General features: G+C 36.7%; 1 protein-coding gene across 3 annotated transcripts; it reads right to left on the reverse strand.

The window, feature by feature from the left end:
* Positions 1-360: 360 nt before the first annotated feature.
* Positions 361-21019, reverse strand: LOC131162304 (uncharacterized). 3 transcript variants are annotated; one of them, XM_058118632.1, is made up of 3 exons: positions 20463-21019; positions 12760-12833; positions 361-3510 (listed from the first exon to the last, which is right to left on the reverse strand). In XM_058118632.1, the coding sequence occupies exon 3, from the start codon at positions 3267-3269 to the stop codon at positions 600-602; it is 2670 nt and encodes an 889-aa protein (XP_057974615.1). In that variant the 5' UTR covers positions 3270-3510; positions 12760-12833; positions 20463-21019; the 3' UTR covers positions 361-599. The 3 variants fall into 3 exon arrangements, with proteins under 3 accessions (XP_057974615.1, XP_057974616.1, XP_057974617.1); XM_058118633.1 differs by having other exon boundaries at positions 361-3523; positions 20463-20991; XM_058118634.1 differs by lacking the exon at positions 12760-12833 and having other exon boundaries at positions 20463-21010.
* Positions 21020-22345: the final 1326 nt, after the last annotated feature.

Consider the following 22345-nt stretch of genomic DNA (forward strand, 5'->3'; position numbering starts at 1 on the left):
AACCCAAAGACAACCTGGGTGTCGGGTGGGTTGCAATAGATTCTTACCAAAAGAATATGCTTCCAAAGCAACAAGGCAATCAGCCCATCTCAGAGTATTACTAAAAACAGAAAAGAGTTCAATCAATGCAGCGACCCAGAAAAAACATAAATGAGAAAAAATGTACACTAGACATTGAAAAGAGGTAAGTGGTCCAGTATACATTTCCAAAACAGCAACTTCAGAAATTCATGTTGGGAATTCAATTAGCATATGAAAGTAATTTCATATTTGTTAAAAATTAAAAATGTAACATGTACAGGGGCCTTTCATGGAACCCAGGTAGCAGAGCAAAAATTTGCTAATAAAAAAGAATTATAATGATGAAAATTTGCCTGCGTAGAATGAAAATTAGGAGCAATATTGGCCTAAGCAGGCTACTATAAGAGAATGTCTGGGGAAGCCAAAGCTGCCTGATTCTATGCAAGTTCCTTAGAATCAAAAATTAAAGTATAGCAGCAAATTATATGTTTAATTCAATTACATTGCTTTGGGCAGAAGATGTTTTGGGAATTGAAAAAAACAAAAAGGGGGAGATCTAGCGCCACGAACTCACGTGTCTATAGCCAAAGCTGGTGCGAGTCCCATCCACTCTCTGGTTCCCTCCTCTTCATTGGCATAGCAGATAAAGCAGCTTGTTGGAAAGACTTAATTTGCCCTTGCATTGATGTATTAGTCACAGGGATCAACACTTGTCTGCCATTTCCTTCCCTGTTTCCATTCTGTGGCAAAGTTAATCCACCATTTAGATCAAATCTTGGCCTTACAACTGCAACATCACTGGGTCGTGGTCTGCCAACAATTTCTATGATAGGTGAGGCTCCAGGGAAGCTGGAGAGAGTACCAGATGTTGATGTTTGAGAGAGGAAAGCAGTTCCCCATGGGTCTGTAATGCATGGTAGAGCACCTGTAGTACAAAAGGGGGAGGATAGGGGGTCAGCAGGGTCAAGACAGACTCCATTACCATAGGGGTAAGGATGAGGCTGTGATGGTGTATAGTTTAATTTGGGCTGTAATGGAATGACCCCCCTCATTTGTTCAACCTGGGGTGGCACATTAGGTGCTGCCACCAGAAATTGTTGCACATGACCATGGCCGAAGCCCTGCATAGAGCTCAAATCAGCCCAATAAGTTGATCCTACACTATTCAAATCTAACCGCTTTGCATTTATTGCAGAAGAACCAGAAGCACAATCTGATCGCTTGTTTCTATATTTCCAAGTGCCTTGACCAGGATGCCAAACATCACTGCTCACATCCCAATTGGATGGATTATCATTCAAATCAAAATCCCCAATGGACTGCTTTGATAATGATGTTTGTTGGGAAGACTGGAGACAGTTATCATTTTCACTAAGACAGTTCAGGTCAAGCTTAAGCTGTTCTGCTTGTTTTGAAGTAACATTTACAGATTCTTCAGAAGAGAAACCTGAAGGTACCAGGGGAGATTTCCTTGGGAATAATTGCACAGAAGCATCATCTCCTGCAGCAGCAACATTGAGGTCAATCCCCTTAAAACATCGTGAATGTTTTGAGCAGCAGTTACCATCACTGGTAGAAAATGGTTTAGATTTACTTGAACTCTTGGAAAGAGTTGGTCGAAAAGCACTGGTTGCAGCAGATCCCCTCCAACCCAATTCTCCTTCAAACTGTAATGGAGTTATTGGCCACGACATGGGAACCCCAGATTTAGCCACGACAATTATAGGCATTGATGGGTTTTCTAGATGAGGTGATACAGTTCCATTCATTGACTGCTTAGGATATTCTACTTCATTTGCTGGGATGTCTTTGTTCAAATCAAATCCATGGAAATGTCGAGTCTGGTCGGTGGCAGCACGTACTTCAGATTTTGCAGATGAGTTAGATGATTCCCACCCATGAACATCAATAGCTTCACGCTGCACTTGCACTTCAGTTTTCGGTGAAGGACCCCTTACCTCCAAGCATAAATGTTCATTGCACAGCTTGATTCTGCGTCCAGTTTCTGCAAAGCAGTCCTTATTCAGATCTGCAGAAACGACAGAACGTGGATGAAGTGTCCCATCATTTTTCTCTCCTATAGAAAAGGAGCTTCCAGATGTCTCTCTATAGCTATCAAGCTGCTGTTTTCCTTCCCTTGCAACTTTCCAAGCCACTTCCAAACTATTAGCCAGTTCACAGGAACGCCCCACTTTATCCTGATCCATATATTCTGCATTTTTCTTCTCTAGCAGACTGGATTTGGGAACAACAACCTTCTCCATCGTACCAGAATTCAGGCCTGCAATTTTCCAAAGAACATTTTCAACATCTCCAGTTCTGAGATTGTCAACCGTTTCAAAGGCTTCACCCACATTGCCTTTTATCACAGGGAGGAATACTGACGTTTCTGGCACAGCCTTGGGTTTTGTTTGTGCTGATGCATGAAACAATATACTTTTGACCACAGGCTCGTCCAGGTTGCAGCTGATGCCAGTAGAGATATCACTGTTCATGCCACTGTTACCGACCTTGCCTGACTTGCCATCTACTGATGCATCCTGACAGCTATCATTTGAAGAAGCTGGAAAAATGACAGGTATTGAATTAGAAGAGGAGGACTCTGTTTTATGTTGCTTATCTGGAAAAGTTTCCCGTGCTACTGTCTTTAAGCCATGTTCGCCAGGATTCAGACAGCATCCCTTAGTTCCTCCAACATCAAACTCATTGAACTCTTTGTTTAGAGCTTGTCCAGTTTCCATGCTTACATCACTCCTGAAGGAAATATTCTGTGTCAATTCAATCGTTCCAGAAGAGTGCATTGACAAATCACCATCCCTAGGATTGTTGTCAATAGAAAGATTAGTCTGACCAGTTGAAGATGCAATAACAACACTACCACACACTGCCTTGGAATTTGCTACAACACGACCTTCTTTGCATGTTCCAACATCAACTACTGAAATTCTTGATGTTGAAGCAACTGAAGATTGTGGTTTCAAACTATTTTCACATCCATGGCTGAAAACATTAGAAACTTGATCATAACTTACACATTTCCTCTCCATTCTGGGCAATGTTTCAGACCCACAATGGTTGATTGCATGGTCAGGTTTATGTTCTTGCTTCTCAACTTCATTATTTGAATCAGTAAAATTTCCACAACAATCAGGTAAACTCAGTGCCTTCTCCAGAACATCTAGCTTCTCCTGGGAGCAGTATTTCATTTTATCCACTTTGTTGCATGGTTTTAAATCATTCCCTTTCATGGTTTCTCAAATGAGTGTTTTGAGTAGGGAGTGATTACTCAAATGACCAACTCCAAGTTGCAATAACAACTCAATCTTAACAGCACTGACATTTCAACATTTTGTTCCTGCTGAACAAGTGACAAAGTGCTTTAATCGTGTATCTCTTGTGGTAGATGATTCATGCTCAATAAGAAAGACCATCTTCAAAAACCCAGGAAGCTCAACGAGCCCATCAGGCATTTCAGGAGCATATAAACACCTACAAAATGAGACTCCACAACATGATTCTATCAAGTTTTTATAAATTAAACATTCAGCTAGCCAATATGTTCTCCAAGATTAGCATTTGTTACCGATAAGTCATATCATACATGTTTACAATATATAAAAAACCAGATTTAAAATTTAAAAAAAAAAAAGGATGGAGGTCTAGAGTTCCAATGTAGAAAGACTCCGGCAATGTCCGAGTTAAATAACTTTGTAGGTTCCCCAAGAGCATATGTAATGTTTAGTCAAACCAAATATAGGCACTAAAAAAAATTGAAGGCAATAAGTATGACTAGGTAGGTCCAATAAGAGAAATAGCATTGAGCACCTTCAAACTGAAAGTCAAGATCAAACCTGTCTTTTAGCTATATACCTCACAAATAAGACCTTAGCATTCATGGATATAAAGACAATAAATTTGACTCAATACAGAAAGAAAAAAGAGCATCAACTGCTCCTTCAAAAAAAAAGTGAAGCTTACTTCAGACAAATTAACATTTCGTTCAGCAGTAATTTCTATTAGGGCACTCTTTGCCAATAACAAGGAGTGGGAAAAAAATCACTCTGCACATGACTGCAAGGAATTAAAAATATGAATAGACGTTTCAAAACTTGAATATTTGTAATAAAGTGCATCATTTACAGCCATTTTCTTAAAACTCATCAAGTACCAGGCAATCGAAATTTTCAATCACAAAATTCAGTTCAAAATATAATGTTATAACTGTAAGGCTGCTTCAAGGTTAAAGAGAGGAGATAACAGGTTACGGTAATTATTGTTATAAGACAGTGGCAGCCAAAATGCAGGGGCAGAACCTTTGGTTAGGGTGTGAACATATGCATCTTAATATTTTTTACTGCAGCATTAAGTATTTAAATATTTAATGATCATAGATTATCATAATATGAATTCAAACAAATCACTTGAATACTAATCGAGATAAAAGAAAACAAATAAAAATATATTTAGCACATTCATTCTAAGAATGATATATTTTACAATAGTCCTCAATGGGTTTTTACATTTTGGAATCATTCCATAATTAACTCATTTGCAACACTATTAAAAATATCTATATCAATATAAATGTCCAAACAAATTATTCATCCAGCCATCTCTCACTCCATCATGCAAATGATCCTTTACAAGTGTAATTGTAGTTAATGTAGAGGATGGTCACAAGCGCTGATTTCACAACTGAATGTATAAATGGATAAGCAAAATACTAATATATTTAATGATTTTGTACAAACTTTACTTTTTTGAAGCTCATAAACAAGCCATGAACATTTTGCTATTTTTGGAAAATTTTGCATCTAAGTGGGAACCATAGTGTATTCTGAAATTGACAATCCGCTCATAGGAACACATACCTGATCCCATATTTCTCATCTGATTGTAATTGTTAAGGACTTTATAGGTGATTTGATTCATCTCTCTCTCTATCTCTCTCTCTCTCTCTCTCTCTCTCTCTAAATCTTATGGCAAATGAACTATGTGTTGGCCTAACAAGACTTAATCTCGTTTTGATAATGACAAACCAAGGCATCTAATTGTACTATCAAGTGTATTTATAGATATTTCAATAGAAGAGCACAATGAAAGATGAATAATGTAAAGTCATGAAGAATAAAAGCATATCAAAGATGGCTATTGAAGTAAAGCTTGGATGAAGATCTTAAGGATATGAAGACCTAGTTAGTTTACAATGAGTATTGTAAACTAGGTCTCATGTAAGTACTTTTCAAGTTTGTCTCTATTTATGAAGCTCTTAGGTTAGATCCTTGGACCTAGATACCTTTTAAAATATTTTGAAAATATTTTTACAAGGTCAAAAGTTATTTCAAAAAGGTTAAAATAATTTTTGGAATGAAAAGCCCCAAAACAGGATTCTCCAAATTCCCTTCTTGTTTCAGCAGCCGTCTTGATGTGCGATTTTCTCTATTTATATTTTCTCATCTTCAAAAGTCTTCAACACGAAAGTTGTGGGATTTTTTCTTCGTTTTATGTTGATACTTAGATCGCCCTTTTTGGAGTTCTCTAGAAAAATTTATGCTCAAAATTCTGAAGGGTGTTCAGGAAAATCACAGCTGAAATTTTCAAGGGAGTTCAGGCGACCGAACCTAAAGTTCAGTCGACCGAATGGGTTTAGGCGACCGAACTTAGAGTTCAAGCGCCCGAAATGCTACTACAATTTTGGAAATTCAATTCTAATCGGTTCGAGCGACCGAACATATGGTTCAGGCAACCAAAGTATGCGATAAGTCTGGAGAACGGCCTAAAATTTTTTTGATTTTGAAATATAATGTTACCAAAACATACACAAACGGTCATATTTCAAACCTACCTATAAAAGGCTAACCCTAATTGTTTTAGGGCAACCCTAGACCAAGAAAACACATTGATTTTACTTTGAAAAATCTGCTATGCGCTATTCCCTTGCTGAAATTATTTTCTGATTCGTTCTTTCAAGTTCTAAGCTTTCAAAAACCAAAAAAACCTAGCAAATCTTTGTGAGCTTCATAGCAATACCTTTATGAGAGTACGTTAGATTTTATTGTGTACAAATCCACTCTTTTTAGAGAGTATTTTATTGTACAAACTCTGCTATCGTTCAACTTGTGAACGGATGGCTCTGGTGTGAATCATTGACAAGCACGAGAGTGTTCTTGCTTGAGAGGTGTTTGCACCTACTAAAAGGAGAGAAGTTCTCCACCCACTAAAAGGAGAGAGGTAACTCCACCGTTTGAACGGAGAGAGTAAAGGAAATCCTCACAGCGGGTTACTTGAGGCAAGGACGTAGGCAAGTTGCCGAACCTTGTGAAAAAACGCGGTGTTCTTCTTTCCCTTTATCTCTTTACTTTCTTGCACATATAAATTGATAATCATCTGCCATGAATGAGTTATTGTGATTTGGGAATGGTATGAATGCTTAGCTTGATTTGTGAATCTATTGAATGATTTATATATATTGAGATCAAACACTGTTGTAGCTGCATATTTAGAAGTGATTTAAATCTGCTGGGATTGCATGATATTGACCAATTAATTGTTCAAATACAAGATTAATATTTGTATGGTTAAGTAACTTGTTATCTATATTAATCTGCTGGGAATATAATAAGCCTTGTGGTTTGATTTTATATTTAGGATTGTTCATTTCCCGTGTTGATTGAAATAGTTAGAACACATGGTAATTGAGTTTTAAAATTAATCAAGCTTCCGCGCGTTAAAATTTTAAAATACCCAATTCACCCCCCTCTTGGGATTACACCATCACTTTCAATTGGTATCAGAGTCAGGCCGCAATAAATCTTAACTAGTAGTTGCATAAAGGTCAAATGGCAAACCTAGGTGTGTCCCCATTTTGTGAGGGTCAATCCTACACAGGGCCTCCAATGTTTAGTGGTGTAAATTACACCTCTTGGAAACAAAGAATGAGTATTTTTATCCAAACAATGGATTGGAGAGCTTGGAGTAATTGTTCAAGGGAATTATGTTCCAATGAAAATTGTTAATAATAATGAAATTCCCAAACTAGAAAATGAGATGAATGATAATGACATTGATTTAATGCAAATCAATTTTAGTGCTATAAACGTATTGTATTATGACTTAGATACTAATGAATAATGACTTGTCAAAGTGCTAAAAAAATATGGGAAGAACTAGAAAATACATTTGAAGGAACCAAAGAGAAGAAGGCTACCACTTGGGATGATTTAGACTTAAGTGATCAAGAAGTGGAAAATAGTTGCTTAATAGCATTAGTCGATGAAGAGGTACATGTCTCTTAGTCTACCTCATTTAATGATTCGTGTAATGATTTTTGTAATGAATCATATGATAAATCTTGTAACGAATCATGTGATGAATCATATGATGATTCTTGTGATGAAATCATGTCATCTTATGAGAAACTACAAAATGAGTTATTTAAAGTGCTTAAGATTCTAGTAAAAGTATCTAAAAAGAATATTATTCTGAAAAATGAGAATGAAAAGTTGGCAAAGGAATTAACAGAGTTAAAAGAATCTCATGTCACTCTCAAAAAGGAAGATGAGTTTAAAACCACTAGCTTAGAGACAAAGTTGGAAGCTTATTCTAGAATAATCTCCAAATTTACAAGAGAAAATGATAACTCCAATAAATCCTTGGGAGTTAAAAGAAATAATTTTTTCAAAAAGGATTCAAGTTCCTCTTCTAAATCCCATGGTCATAATTATTTTCATAAAAATAGGATTAACAAACCAAATCCCTCAAACAAAACATGCTCATGTTGTGAAAGAAAATGGCACATCCGTTATACTTGCCCCTTTATAGGTGCTAGAGGCAAAAATAGGAAGATGGTATGAGTAGTCAAGAAAACAAACCACTTAGGACCCAAGGAAGAATGGGTACCAAAGCAAACTACGTAATCTTTAAAATAAGCTCTTCCTTAGATCTTAGGATTAGCCATCCATTTAGGGTTAAGTAGATTCAATCATACCTAAATGAAAGGGATGGCAATGCCTTGATAGTGGATAGCAATTAAGATATCAAATTCTAGTATCGCATCTACATTATTAAAGACTTTAGAGAATCAAGCCAATATGAGAAATTCAAAGGATATATCCAATATGATCTTTTAACTTGTATATCATTGTGATTTCTTAATACATGAAAGTGTTGGCCATAACTCAAGGGATGAGATAGCATGCCCTAGAAAATCCACTTCCTAAGGACAAAGGTGTTTACCTTTGCTGAATAATTATAAATAATTTATGTATGCTTAAGGTTTGAATATCTAAAGCATAGCATATATTGTCCATTGTACATAATTGAGTTTTAGGGGAGTAAATCATAACAGCTTTAGTAGTGTGTACCATCAAATCCTAAAAATGATTAATCAAAATTGAAAGACTTTCAAAATGAAAAATCATTAATTCAGCGTGTCAAATATTGAATAAATGGGATATTCATCTTATCATCATCTCAAGACACTAATGGGTTCACTAAATGAACAATCATGCTTATCTAAGAAACCTACACTCAATCATGAAGTGCTAGTGCAGTGCAATTGGTTTTGAACACTCACAACATATGGTTGATACAAAAAGAAAAATGCTTCTAAATACTCTTCTGAACTTATTATTAAGTGAGCCTTTCAAAATCCCTTAAAAGCTTTCAATCCTTGATCATATTAGAAGCTTCTACTAAGGAATTCAAGTTTTCATTAACTCAAAGTAGAAGATTCTTCTTTACTTGATCTATCAGAAATTTCTTAGTCATTGTTAATACAAAAGCATTGATCAAGAAAAATTCAGATACTCGTGAGTCCTCATTGCCTAAATGATTAGAACATGCTTATCATGCTTAATCCAAAAGCATGAAGATATTAGGCTTATTTTTTATAAAAGTCCATACTCCCCATTCAGCTCTCAACTTTTTATCAAACACTTGGTAATCTCTATATAGGGCAACTACTGGCTCTTCACTCTAAAACATAGATAACTATTCTACCCTTAGAACCCAGAAAATTTATCTTGGAGATTAGTTCCTAGGCCTATTGATGACATAAGTATTGGAACTAAATGACTATGAAAATGGCATTGTTGGCTGCAACGAAGCAAGGTTGGATTGCACAAGGTTTCAATTAAGATGAAAGCATTGAATTCAAAAAAACCTATGCACTAATAGCTAATTTGGAAAGCCATTTGAAATTTGGTCATTCATATGCAAAAAAGAGATTTAGATAAAAAGGAGAGAATTTGAAGTAAATTAAGCTTATCAAATGTTAGGAAGGTTTTTGAAGAGATTTGGTTCATTACCTTAAGTGTTCCAAGCTAAATCTACGTAATTGGTAAAGTTCAGGACATTCGGGCGACTGAATCCCTTGTCCGGTCGACCGAATGCTTATTGGGTTGGGTGTTCTTGGAAAATTCAGGACATTCAGGCTACTGAACGACTTGTCCAGTCAACCGAATCCATTTTGGTTTCAAAAATTGGTCCTTCTCTCTTTATTTCCTCAACTCCACCAAAACACCTGAACACTCAAATCTTAATATGATGTTGCTAAATTTGAGAAAATTAGGCAAAGAAAAACAAATGAGGTGGTCAAATTTAGAAAGTCTTAAAAATGGTGCATCACATTACAACATAGCAAGTCTCCCTTGCAAAGCTTGACCCATATATTGGGATTGGTTTAATTCCTATGAAACACTCCAACTAATAAACGGGAAACCCAAAACCAAGGATTATAAGAGTTAGTTATCATTGGACTAACATGGAAACTATTTGCATTGATTATGTAATAAAGTGTTTTAGGCTTCAAACTTTTGGTTAAATGCAAATAATGATAAGACTCCTTTTAATGATAGGGAGAACTGAATGCAAAATAAAGTTTAGAAAAATGGAGATCTTATTTTAAGATAAAGATAAGGGGGAGAATTTTGAACAAAAATGCAAAATAAATGATCTAAGATAAAAAAGGGGAGATAGTAAAGCAAAATGCAAAAAAAATGAGAACTTAATCTTAAGGGGAGAATGAGCTTAATCTTAAGGAGAAGATGCAACCGATAAAGACTTGATTGAGGGATAGCTTAAGTTTAGGCGGAGAACTTTTGAATATATATTGTTTTGAAAACATTCCGTTTAATCATGTATAAATTCAATTTTTAATATATATATATATATATATATATATATATATATGGTTTATTATGATCATATGAATGGTTGTACTGATTGATACATATTGGGAATGTTATTCTAACTGATATCTATGTGTGCCAGGCTAACCTATGTTTGCTCTTGCTGTCCATTTTGTAATCTTTGTTGGTTGGTACTGGAATATGTTTGCCAATTGATGCACTAATTCATGCATGGTTGTGCTTGTACTGATTATTGCTTATGCATGCTAATTGTTGAATGCATGCTGTTTGATAAATGCTTATCCTTGTATTATTGGCTGATGAATATTTGTTGTGACATATTGCTGAATTTTGATTGTGAACTGCCGCTATTTGGCTATGAAAAATTCTTGGTTGAGAAAATTGAAATAGCTGATATATGAATTCTCAATGGGAATTTATTGAACAGAATGTAAAAATATACCTGTATGCTAATCTCTGTTGAACCTTTTGTTGATGTCGAAAGGGGGAGAATTTTTTAGCAAAATGCAAAAATATACTTGTATGCTAAAATCTGTTGAACCTTTTGCTGATGACAAAAGATGGAGAATTTTTTAGCAAAATGCAAAAATTTTATTATAAAATACCTTTTGAATTCTAAGTCGAAAGGAGGAAAATGTTTTGTCAAAGGGGAGAATTTAAATCACAATTAAGTTTAAATAAATAATTTTACATTGCTGATTTTATGTTTATGCTTATTATGAGGGGTGCCTTATCAAGGCTACCTCATTTTGCTCCTTGTTTGTCATCATCAAAAAGGAGGAAATTGTTGGCCTCACAAGACTTAATCTCGTTTTGATAATGATAAACCAAGGCATCTAATTGTACTATCAAGTGTATTTACAGGTATTTCAACAGAAAAGCACAATGAAAAATGAAAAATGAAAAATGGAAAGTCATGAAGAATACAAGCATATCAAAGATGGCTAATGGAGCAAAGCTTGGATGAAGATCAAGTTTAAGGATATGAAATTTTTGGAATGAAAAGCTCCAAAACAGGATTCTTCAAATTCCCTTCTTGTTTCAGCAGCCGTCTTGATGTGCAATTTTCTCTATTTATATCTTCTCATCCTCAAAAGTCTTCGACACGGAAGTTGTGGAATATTTTGTTAGCTTTCTGTTGATACCTAGATCGCCCTTTTTTGAGTTCTCTAGAAAATGTTACGCTCAAAATTATGAAGGGTGTTCATAAAAATCACAGCTGAAATTTCCCAAGGAGTTCAGGCAACCAAACCTAATGTTCAGTCGACCGAACAAGTTCAGGCGACCGAACTTAGAGTTCAGACGCCCGAAATGCTACTGCCACTTTGGAAATTCAATTTTAATCAGTTTGGGCGACCGAACACATGGTTCAGGCGACCAAAGTGCGCGATAAGTCTCGAGAACGGCCTAAAATCTTTCCGATTTTGAAATATAGTGTTACAAAAACATGCACAAGCAGTCATATTTCAAACCTAACTATAAAAGGCTAACCCTAATCGTGTTAGGGCAACCCTAGAGCAAGAAGACACATTGATTTTACTTCAAAAAATCTGTTGTGCACTGTTCCCTTGCTGAAATTATTTTCTAGTTTGTTCTTTCAAGTTCTAAGCTTTCAAAAACCTAGAAAACCTAGCAAATCTCTGTGAGCTACATAGCAATACCTTTATGAGAGTACATTAGGTTTTATTGTGTATGAATCCGCTCTTTTTAGAGAGTATTTTATTGTACAAACTCTGCTATTGTTCTACTTGTGAACGGAGGGTTCGGGTGTGAATTGTTGACAAGCAAGAGGGTGTTCTTGCTTGAGAGGTGTCTCTACCTACTGAAAGAAGAGAGGTGCTCCACCTACAGAAAGGAGAGAGATAACTCCACCTATTGAACAAAGAGAGTAAGTGAAATTCTCATAGCGGGTTGCTTGAGGCAAGGAGGCAGGCAGGTTGCCAAGCCTTGTAAAAAATCAGGGTGTTCTTCTTTCCCTTTATCTATTTACTTTCTTGCACATATAAATTGATAATCATCTGTTGTGAATAAGTTACCGTGATTTGGGGATGGTATGAATGCTTAACTTGATTTGTGAATATATTGAATGATTTATATATATTGAGATCAAACACTACTATAGCTACAAATTTGGAAGTGATTTAAATCTGCTGGGATTGCATGATATTGACCATTAATTGTTCCAATACAAGATTAATATTTGTATGGTTAAGTAACTTGTCATCTATATTAATCTGCTGGGAATATAATAAGCCTTGTGGTTTGATTTTATATTTAGGATTGTTCATTGGTATAGTTGTTCACAGATTAGACTTCCGTGTTGATTGAAATAATTAGAACATGTGGTTGAGTTTTAAAATTAATCAAGCTTCCGTGCGTTAAAATTTTAAAATACCCAATTCACCCCTCCTCTTGGGATTACACCATCACTTTCACTATGTTTCTTTCTCACTATTACAAATTCTTTATATAATTTACCCCTATATCTTCATTTGTGAGGACATTACCAAAGTTTTTGTGAGGAAAAAACATAAAATTTTCATTACCAAGAACAAAAGAGATCTAAAGGCAAGATTAAAATCGTTACCATCCACAAGAATAATATCCCCAAGCCAATCATCAAAGTGCGATCATATGCTCAAGTATCCTCCCTCCTTGACACTAAAAAACAAACCAAAGAAACAAAAAAAAAAGTTAGTCATTTGGAACTCTCATTGTCTTCCTGATAGATTGCCCTAAATTTTCCAAGGACGAATTATCATATTTCAGCTAAATTGAGTCCATAAGCAACTCTCAGACAAATTATGAAGCAAACAAAGATTGTCAAATTGTTTTTTTTATGCTAAATGTCATATGTTCAAGAAGATTTTATCCTCAAAAACTTGTTTATCATCATAGTTATCCTTCAAATTTATTCATTTATGTGTCTCCGAATAGAGAAAGAAAAGCTTCTTTCATAACTATACACCCCCATAAGGCTGCCATCACTCAAAAAATAATAATAATAATAATAAAACATGAAAGGAAGCATGACACTTGCTGGAAGCCCATAAAATAAAAAAAATAAAATAAAATGACAAATTTGAAACAAAAAATAGAAGTAGTAGGTCACCAAGCAAGTCAAGTATTAACAATGCATCACAACTCAGCACACTCAATGAGAGTGATACCGTTGACGATTACATCAATGGTTACAAGCATAAACTAACTCGGAAGGAAACCGTTAATGGTTTCATCAAACCGTCGACGGTTTTTTTTTTCCGCTGAAAACTTAAATGTCAAAGATCCGAGACAAATCATCATAATAAAGTCTGAGAAGCATCAAAAATCCAAAGTAAATTGTTTGAGGATCATATATGCTAACAAATCAGAGCCTATTGATTCAAAAAAATTAAAAGAGCATAAATGTCAACAACGCAAATTTTATATCCCTTTATCTCATATTTCATGGGATTTATGATATCTCCTTTATTGTTAACTATATCTTGTAAACTTGTACCTCAGCTAGTATCCTCCTTAAGTACTTAGTGTTCACGGTTCAGTTATTGCAATAAAAATACCATTGGTTCTTCTTGTTTCATTTTTTCTTTATGTTATCAGAGCCATTGTGAACACTACGTCAAAAAAATTATAATAATAATAATAAAAATTAAAGAAAAAATCACAGCTCCTGCACTCCGTACACCTCCTTCTTATCTTATGTTCTTTTCTTCTTCTTTCACCATGGCTACACTATCTCTCAATGCTACACCATAGCATGGCGAAATTCTTGACCGTCTCCTTCAAGGGTGGATCATTGGAACACCATCTGAGGAAACTCTCAAACTCGTCAGCACCATTTCTTAATTAACAGATGTTTTCATAGTATGGCAAAAGTCTAACTGTCTCCTTCAAGGGAGGATCATTGGGACACTTTCTGAGGAAACTCTTTGACTTGTCGTTGGCCTCGGCACAGCTCATGCAATGTGGGAGGCTCTCAAGAATGCATATGCTCAAAAATCACTAGAACGTGAATTTTCTTTACGTCAACAGATCACCTACCTTCGGAAAGAAAATCACACAACAATCACATAACATAACCATACCTTCAAAGGCCACTTTTCATTATTTTTCGCAACAAATTGTCTCCAACCCCAGCAAAGTTTGCGGGAGGGTATTAACAATGCATCACAGTTCGGCACACTCAATGAGAGTGATGTCGTCGATGGTTACATCGACGGTTTCAAGCAGAAACAAATTCAGAAGGAAACCGTCGACTGTTGCATCAAACGATCGACAGTTTCATCAAACCGTCAACGGTTTTTTGTCCGCTACAGACTTAAATGTCGAAAATCTAAGGCAAATCATCACAATAATGTCAGAGGAGCATCAAAGATCCAAAGTCAATTGTCAGAGGATCAGATATGCTAACAAATCAGAGCCTATTGATCGATTCAAAAATAAATAAAAATAAAGGAGCATATATGTTAACAACGCAGATTTTATATCCCTTTATCTCATATTTCATGGGATTTATGATATCTCCTTTATAGTTAATTATATCTTGTAAACTTGTTTAGATACCCCAACTAGCATCCTCTTTAAGTACTTAGTATTCACGGTTCAGTTATTACAATAAAAATACCATTGGTTCTTCCTATTTCATTTTTTCTTTACCAAGCCAGAGAAGGAGAGACTATCTTAAATTAGTTGTTGAAAAAAAAATAAATAAATAAAAAAGGAAAAGTTTTTAGTATTACCGGATTCAAATGTAGATGACTGAATCAAATCCACTCCTACTTCAAGTACTGGATCTGTGGCTCAGTTAAGAAGGGTCCTGGTGATAGATTCCTTTTCTCAGATGTTGTGTTGCTACTGCACAAGCCTTTCCCACAGCATAAAAAACAACCAACTGACAAATCACCTCTCCACTTATCTTAACTGAGCCAGGACAAGTTTTTCACATTAACCCATAAATGAAATAATATTGCAGAGACAAATTTTGCCAGACTCATCGATTTGGTCAAATTGCCAAAACCATGCTAATTAAAGTAGTGCATGCATCCACACACCAATGGAAAAACCACAAACCAAATCTGTGAAGAAATAGCTAGACGTAGAGAGATAAATTCTGAATCTCATTAATGATTAAAATTATTACATCAATAAGTATATATAGCTGAAGCTGAAGAACTAACAAACTAAGCAGATAACAAAATAACAAACTAAATATAGTTAAGTTACAATAATATTTTGTGAATACTAACTAATTCTCTAACTACATTTACAGTTGGCAGCTGACTGTTTAACACTCCCCCTCGAGATGGATGTGATTGAGTATGAACATCAATTACACCCATCTTGGAAAGCAATGAAGCAAAAGCAGAAATCCGAGAGGTTTCGTGAAGATGTCTGCTAGCTGATTCTGTGAAGTGACTTGCAAAGTCTTGATAACACCAGCATGTAATTTTTCCCAAACTATATGGCAGTCTATCTCTATATGTTTTGTTCTCTTATGGAATACCGGATTAGCAGCTATATGTAGTGCTGCATGGTTGTCACAAAAAAATTAAGGCTGGCCTTGTATGCTTAATCTTTAAATCCTTAAGTAATGAAATCAGTCAAGTTACTTCGTAGACAGTAGTAGCCATGGATCTATATTCCGATTCTGCAGATGATCTAGAAACTGTCTTCTGTTTCTTGGATTTCCATGAAACTAAAGAATTTACCAGGAAAACACAGTAACCCATGACTAATCTCCTAGTCTCTATGCAACCTGCCCAATCTGAGTCACAAAAAGCCTTCAAATGCATGTCTGATGAGAAGAACAGACCTTGACCAGGAGTAGCCTTGATATACCTCAGCACTCGATATGCTGCAGTCAAGTGAGGTACCCTTGGCTTGTCCATGAACTGACTTAGAGCTTGAACTACATAGGATAGATCTGGCCTTGTAATAGTTAGATACAACATCCTCCCAATTAATCTTCTGTAGGCAGTGGGATCTTCAAGTAAGTCCCCTTCTTCTATAGTCAACTTCAGGTTTTGCTCCATAGGAAATTTGACTGCCTTAGAGACTATATAACCTAAATCTTTAAGAATGTCCAAGGCATATTTCCTTTGACAGATGGAAATGCCTCTTTTAGACCTTGCTACCTCTATTCCCAAGAAGTACTTCAATTCTCCAAGATCTTTAATTTTAAACTTCTCATGTAGGAAGTGTGTCAGATCCTTAAACTCCTGTAAATCATTCCCTGCCAAAATCACATCATCTACATATACTAAGAGAGCTTTGTATGACTCACCATTATCCTTAGTGAAGAGGGAATAGTCTGCAAGTGACTGTTTGTAACCAAATTCTGTCAAAAAAGTGAATAATTTTGTGTACCATGGTCGTGATGCTTGCTTGAGCCCATAGAGAGACTTGTTTAGCTTGCATACAATATTCTCCCCTTTGCCAACAAATCCGGGAGGCACACGCATATAAACTTCCTCATGAAGGTCTCCATGAAGGAAAGCATTATTGACATCTAACTGATGGAGCCAACCTTTGATAGCAACAATGGATAAGATGCGGCGGACACTGACCAGCTTAGCAACAGGACTAAAAGTCTCGGTGTAATCCAAGCCTGCTTGTTGTGTGAAACCTTTGGCCACAAGCCGAGCTTTGGGCCTCTCAACACTGCCATCAAAGTTGAACTTAATCTTGTAAACCCATTTATTATCAATGGCAACTTTCTCAGGAAGCAATTCAATCAAGGTCCATGTGTGATTGTCTTCTAAAGCCTTGATTTCAACAGCCATAGCTTTTCTCCATTCAGGATGAAGAGCTGCCTCCTTATAAGATTGAGGTTCAACGATGTTGGTAACCGAGGGCACAAAAGCTTGATGAGCAAGAGAAAGATTGGAAGTGGATGTGTAGGGATAAATGTCATGAGGACAACCTGGACCTGCAACAGTGGCAAAGCTGGACTGATTTGTCAAAGAAGGCAGAGAACAATGATAATCCTGAAGGTAGGAAGGAGATCGAATTTGTCTTGAAGACCTTCTCAAAGGAACAGAGGGAATGGAAGTATTGGAGTCAATTGGAGAATCAACAGAAGCTTCAATTGGATCTGGTGTAATATTTGGAATATGGGAAGTTGGGTCAGAGGTGGATGGATTTGAACTGATAGTGGGAGTTGAAGAGGATGGAAAAGTCATACAACTCGGTAGAATGGGATGAGGAATACCAGAGGAATGGTTATGTGAAAATTTCTGAAAGTGAAAAACATGCTCATGAAACACAACATCTCGAGATATGAATATTTTTGAGTGTGTGGATCATATAATTTATAGCCCTTTACAAAATGAGGATAACCTACAAATATGCAGGACTTTGCTCTAGGATCAAATTTGGTTCTACCATGTGAAATAGTAGACACAAACAAAGGCAACCGAAAACTCTAAGATGAGAGTAACAAGGAATTTTATGGAACAGCATCTCAAAAGGAGATTTGACATTGAGAATTGGAGTAGGAAACCTGTTAATGAGGTAAACCGCAGTTAAAACACACTCACCCCAGAAATGAAGAGGTAAATTGGATTGAAATCGAAGAGATCTAGCCACGGCAAGGATGTAATGATTGATGCTTTCGTTCAACAACACCATTCTGCTGTGGTGTATGGACACAAGTTTTTTGATGAACAATGCCTTTGGAAATAAAAAAAAAATTAGGCATGTGAAATTCTGCACCATTATCAATACGTATGGCTTGTATAGTAACATGAAACTGATTTTCAACAAAAGAGACAAAAGACTGCAAGTAATAACTGGCTTGTGCCTTAGATTGCATAAAGTATAACCAAGTGCATCAGGTATGATCATCTACAATGGTCAGAAAATACCCTGCACCATCAATTGATTTAGTAGAGAAGGTCCCCAGATATTACAATGCAGAAGTTGAAAAGCTATTGAACACTTATTATTGCTATTTGGAAATGACAACCTCTGCTGTTTAGCAAGAGGACAGATATTACAATGACCATAATTTGATTCTTTTATTTCAGGGTTAGATTTATGCAGCAAATCTAGTCTAGGCTTGGATGGATGTCCTAATCTATAATGCCAAACATACATCAAAATCATAAGCATTGACAGACAGTGAAGTAGGTACAAAGAGTAGGCTACTCTTATTGAAAGTTGTATTGGAGATTGACATAACTGAATGCTTATTGAGGAGATGATAGAGACCTGCCCTCTCTTCACCCAATCCAATCATCCTCCATGTCTGTAGGTCCTGTATAAAGCAATATTTGCCATGAAAAATAATGCAACAAGAAATAGATTTTAGAAGTTTGCTGGCTGAGATTAGGTTATAGGCAAAAGAATGAACAACAAGAACATCAGTGAGCAACAAGTTAGGTGTTATACGAATTGTTCCAAAGTGTGACCGAAACAAGAGCACCAGTAGGCAATTTCACAGATGTATTGATGGAAGTTGTTATAGTAGTGAGAGAATGGACAGAATTTACCACATGATCAGTGGCTCCGGTGTCAACAATCCATGTGAGGCTAATTTGCTTCTGCCTTGAGTGCAAACAACAGATGAGCAAGAAGGAATACCTGTCATTGTGGAGAAGAGATGATCTACAAAGAAAGATCCTGCATTGTGAGTGAAAGGCCCAGTCACTTGACCAACTGAAGGTTGGGGCTGTATTTCAGGTGAGGGATGCATGATTGCCATGATCTGCCTAAGTTGATCCTGAGTGAATGGAAGCTACTACAATTCACTAGATTGCTCAGCATTGGTTGCGAAGACTACTTGATTTGCTGAAGGAGCATTGTGCTTGTATCTTGACTTATATCCTAGTGGATACCCATGTAACTTGTAACATTTTTCAGCCGTGTGTCTTAGAAGTCCACAGTGGGAGCACACAGGTCTCTCTTTCTTGCCATGACTCTGTTTATTTCCTTGATTTCCTGTAGCTCTTCCTAGCATAGTAGTTGGTTCAGTAATAATCACTGAACTGATCTCCCTTTGTCTCTCTTCTTGCACAAGCAATGCAAACACCTTGTTTATAGGAGGTAAGGGATTGCTGAGAAGGTTTTGGCTTTTAAGGTGACCGTATGACTCATTCAGGCACATCAAGAACTTTATTACATAATCTTGATTCTGATAATCAGCCAAGATTTTCAAAGAAGCGGGAGATGTCTCAGGAATTGGCCTATAACTCATCAATTCATCCCATAAGGACTTCAATTGTGTGAAGTAATCGACAATATTCATCTGACCTTGTGTCAAATTAGAAATAGATTGCTGCAACTGGAAGATCCATTAGTCAAAGAGAATCGATCTTCAAGTTCAATCCATATATCCCTTACTGATTTGATGAACATCACACTGGAATAAACATCATCAGACAGCGAATTGAGAATCCATGACTTCACAATGTCATTGCCTCGTTTCCAGGTGGCATAATTCGCATCAATAGGGAGAGGAGCTTCCAGAGTTCCATCAATGAACCCCAGCTTGTTCTTGGCACTCAGTGCCATTGTTACACACATGCTCCATGTCTGAAAGTTATCTCGAGTAAGAACCTTATTTACCAAGTGCAGGTTTGGACCATCACTGCTTTGGAAGTAATAAGGATTTGGGCTCGGATCAACATTGGAGTTGACAGGAGAACAAGAAGTATGTGAAGAAGTTGTAGAAAAAGCCATGAGAGAAGAATTTCTCTAATTGCTTTGATACCATGTGAAGAAACAGCTAGACGTAGAGGGAGAAATTCTGAATCTCATTAATGATTAAAATTATTACATCAATAAGTATATAACTACATATACAGCTGGCAGCTGACTGTTTAACAAAATCAAATCCCAATGAGGCTCCATTTGGCTGCTAAGAAAAATGAAACGAAACAAAATCGGCTACCCAATCATGCCTAGGAGAACAAGTTGGCTTATGCGAGTTTGAAAATTTCCACAATGTTTCATATACTCTGCTTCCCCCTACTTTCCCAGGACCCAAACAGCGTGTAGTTGTAACTATCATTTAAAAAATAAAAAATATAAAAAATAAAAATAAAACACACACACACATATAATGAACCAGCAAGAAACACCAAAGCCTCAGCTCAACAACATGAATCAAACAAATAAAATGCCCATAATCAGTCCATCTATGAACGAATATTAAAACCTTCTTATTCAGGTCAACCTCAAAACGCCACTACTATCCAAAACCAAGACAGAAATCTTAGAATTTTTATATATTAAAAAAAAAACAAAATTTTGAAGAACAAATTGAAGAAGTCATCTAATGGCACCAACCTTCAATGGTAGGCGTGTAATGGAGGAATAGGAATGGTGTAGTCGCAGCAGCGGATGAGACGCGAGAGCAGTAGAATTTCAGACCGCAGCAGCAACTCGTTCCGCGAGGGGGGGAGGGCCTCTCTCTCTCTCTCTCTCTCTCTGTATGTATGAGGATGTGTGACTCTGATTCTAAAACATCCAACAAGCAGACCCAACAGATCTGCCCTCTTCTCTTGCAGAGACCGAAGATGACGGGGACAGTAATCCACAGGGCAACAGTATTAGCTTTAGGGAGAGAGAGAGAGAGAGAGAGAGAGAGGGAGCCGGAGGAACTGATGGGACCCACAATAGTTGGGGTCTATTTTCTGCACGGGTGGGTCCCGCGCCCACCTCCGCCGGACCGCCCCCGAGCACACAGAGGCGGTAAAGGAGGGAGTGGGGGCAGAGGACAGTGGTGGGGGCCTGGCGACGACCACCTCACTCTACCAGCAGCAGCAGCAGCACAAACCCACACGTACGTGGGAATCACCAAACAATTAGAGCTTTCTTTCCCTCATCATGTCCCCGAAGTCCATTCCATGTATAATATATAATATACATATAAATAAAATCTAAAGATGGGATGAGGATGGGGATGGGGATGGGTAAGTGATGGAACCAACCGTCGGTATAATGCGTTGGACCACAACGAAAAGGCAACTCATATTCCCCCTTGAGACACTGACCCAGCTGCTGCGCTCAGATTTGTCGTTGGCGTGTTTTTTTCTTTAATTTTATTTTGTGCTTCCTTGGAGGTGGGCTCCTTTCCTTTTGTCCGGTGTGAACTTTAAAATCGCAATTCCATTCAAAATTATTTGGTTTGGTTTAATTTTTATTTTTTTAAAATTTTGATTTTTAATTTTCAGTTCAGTTTTTTAGTTAAATATATATATTAAATTGGTTAAAATCGATTAACCGAAATTTGGTTCGATCGATTTTGAGTTCGGTTAAATATGAAATTTTGGTCGGTTCAGTTAATGATATTTTTTAATCGAAATTTTTGGTATTTTTTAATCAAAATTTTTGGGTTCGTTAAAATCGGAGAAGAATAATTCTCTCTATTGATTCACACAAATTACAAGGATTATTAGGGTATATATACATGAGATAGTTGAAAAAATGGAAAGTTTATATTTGTCTAAGATGGAAAGTATATTTCTCTAATACTTCCCCTCAAGTTGGAGCATGGAGATCTGTAATGCCCAACTTATGTGATAAGATTTGAAAATTTTCACGACCCAAAGCTTTTGTGAAGATATCGGCAAGCTGACTGTGGATAGGAATATGCTTAGCGAAGAAGAGGTCAAACCGTAACTTCTCACGAATAATGTGATAATCAATTTCTATATGTTTTGTACGTTCATGGAAAATTGGATTCTGACCAATGAGAAGAGCCGCTTGGTTGTCACAATATAAGAGCATAAGATGGGAATGTGGTACTCCAAGATCATTTAAAAGAGTTTTGAGCCATATAAGTTCACATGTAGTGGAAGCAAGTGCACGGTACTCAGTTTCGGCGAATGAGCAAGACACGGTAGTTTGTTTCTTGTGCGCCAGAAAATCGAACTAGTGCCCAACCGAATGAAAAAACTAGTGGAGTGGTGAGTGAGGGGACAACTAGCCCAATCCGAATCAAAATAGGCTGAGACTTGAAAAGTGTTGGCAGTAGGAAAAAATAAGCCCTGTCCTGGAGACGACTTAATATATCGAAGAACACGTAGAGCGGCTTCATAATGTGGCCGTTTAGGCTGGTGCATAAACTGACTGAGAATGTTGAGCGAAAACACAACGTCCGGAGGAGTGATGGTGAGATATATCAAACGTCCAACGAGTCAACAAAATGAGCTTGGATCGGAGAGAAG

Source organism: Malania oleifera, chromosome 8, assembly GCF_029873635.1.
Source record: "Malania oleifera isolate guangnan ecotype guangnan chromosome 8, ASM2987363v1, whole genome shotgun sequence".
Taxonomy (NCBI): Eukaryota; Viridiplantae; Streptophyta; class Magnoliopsida; order Santalales; family Ximeniaceae; genus Malania; species Malania oleifera.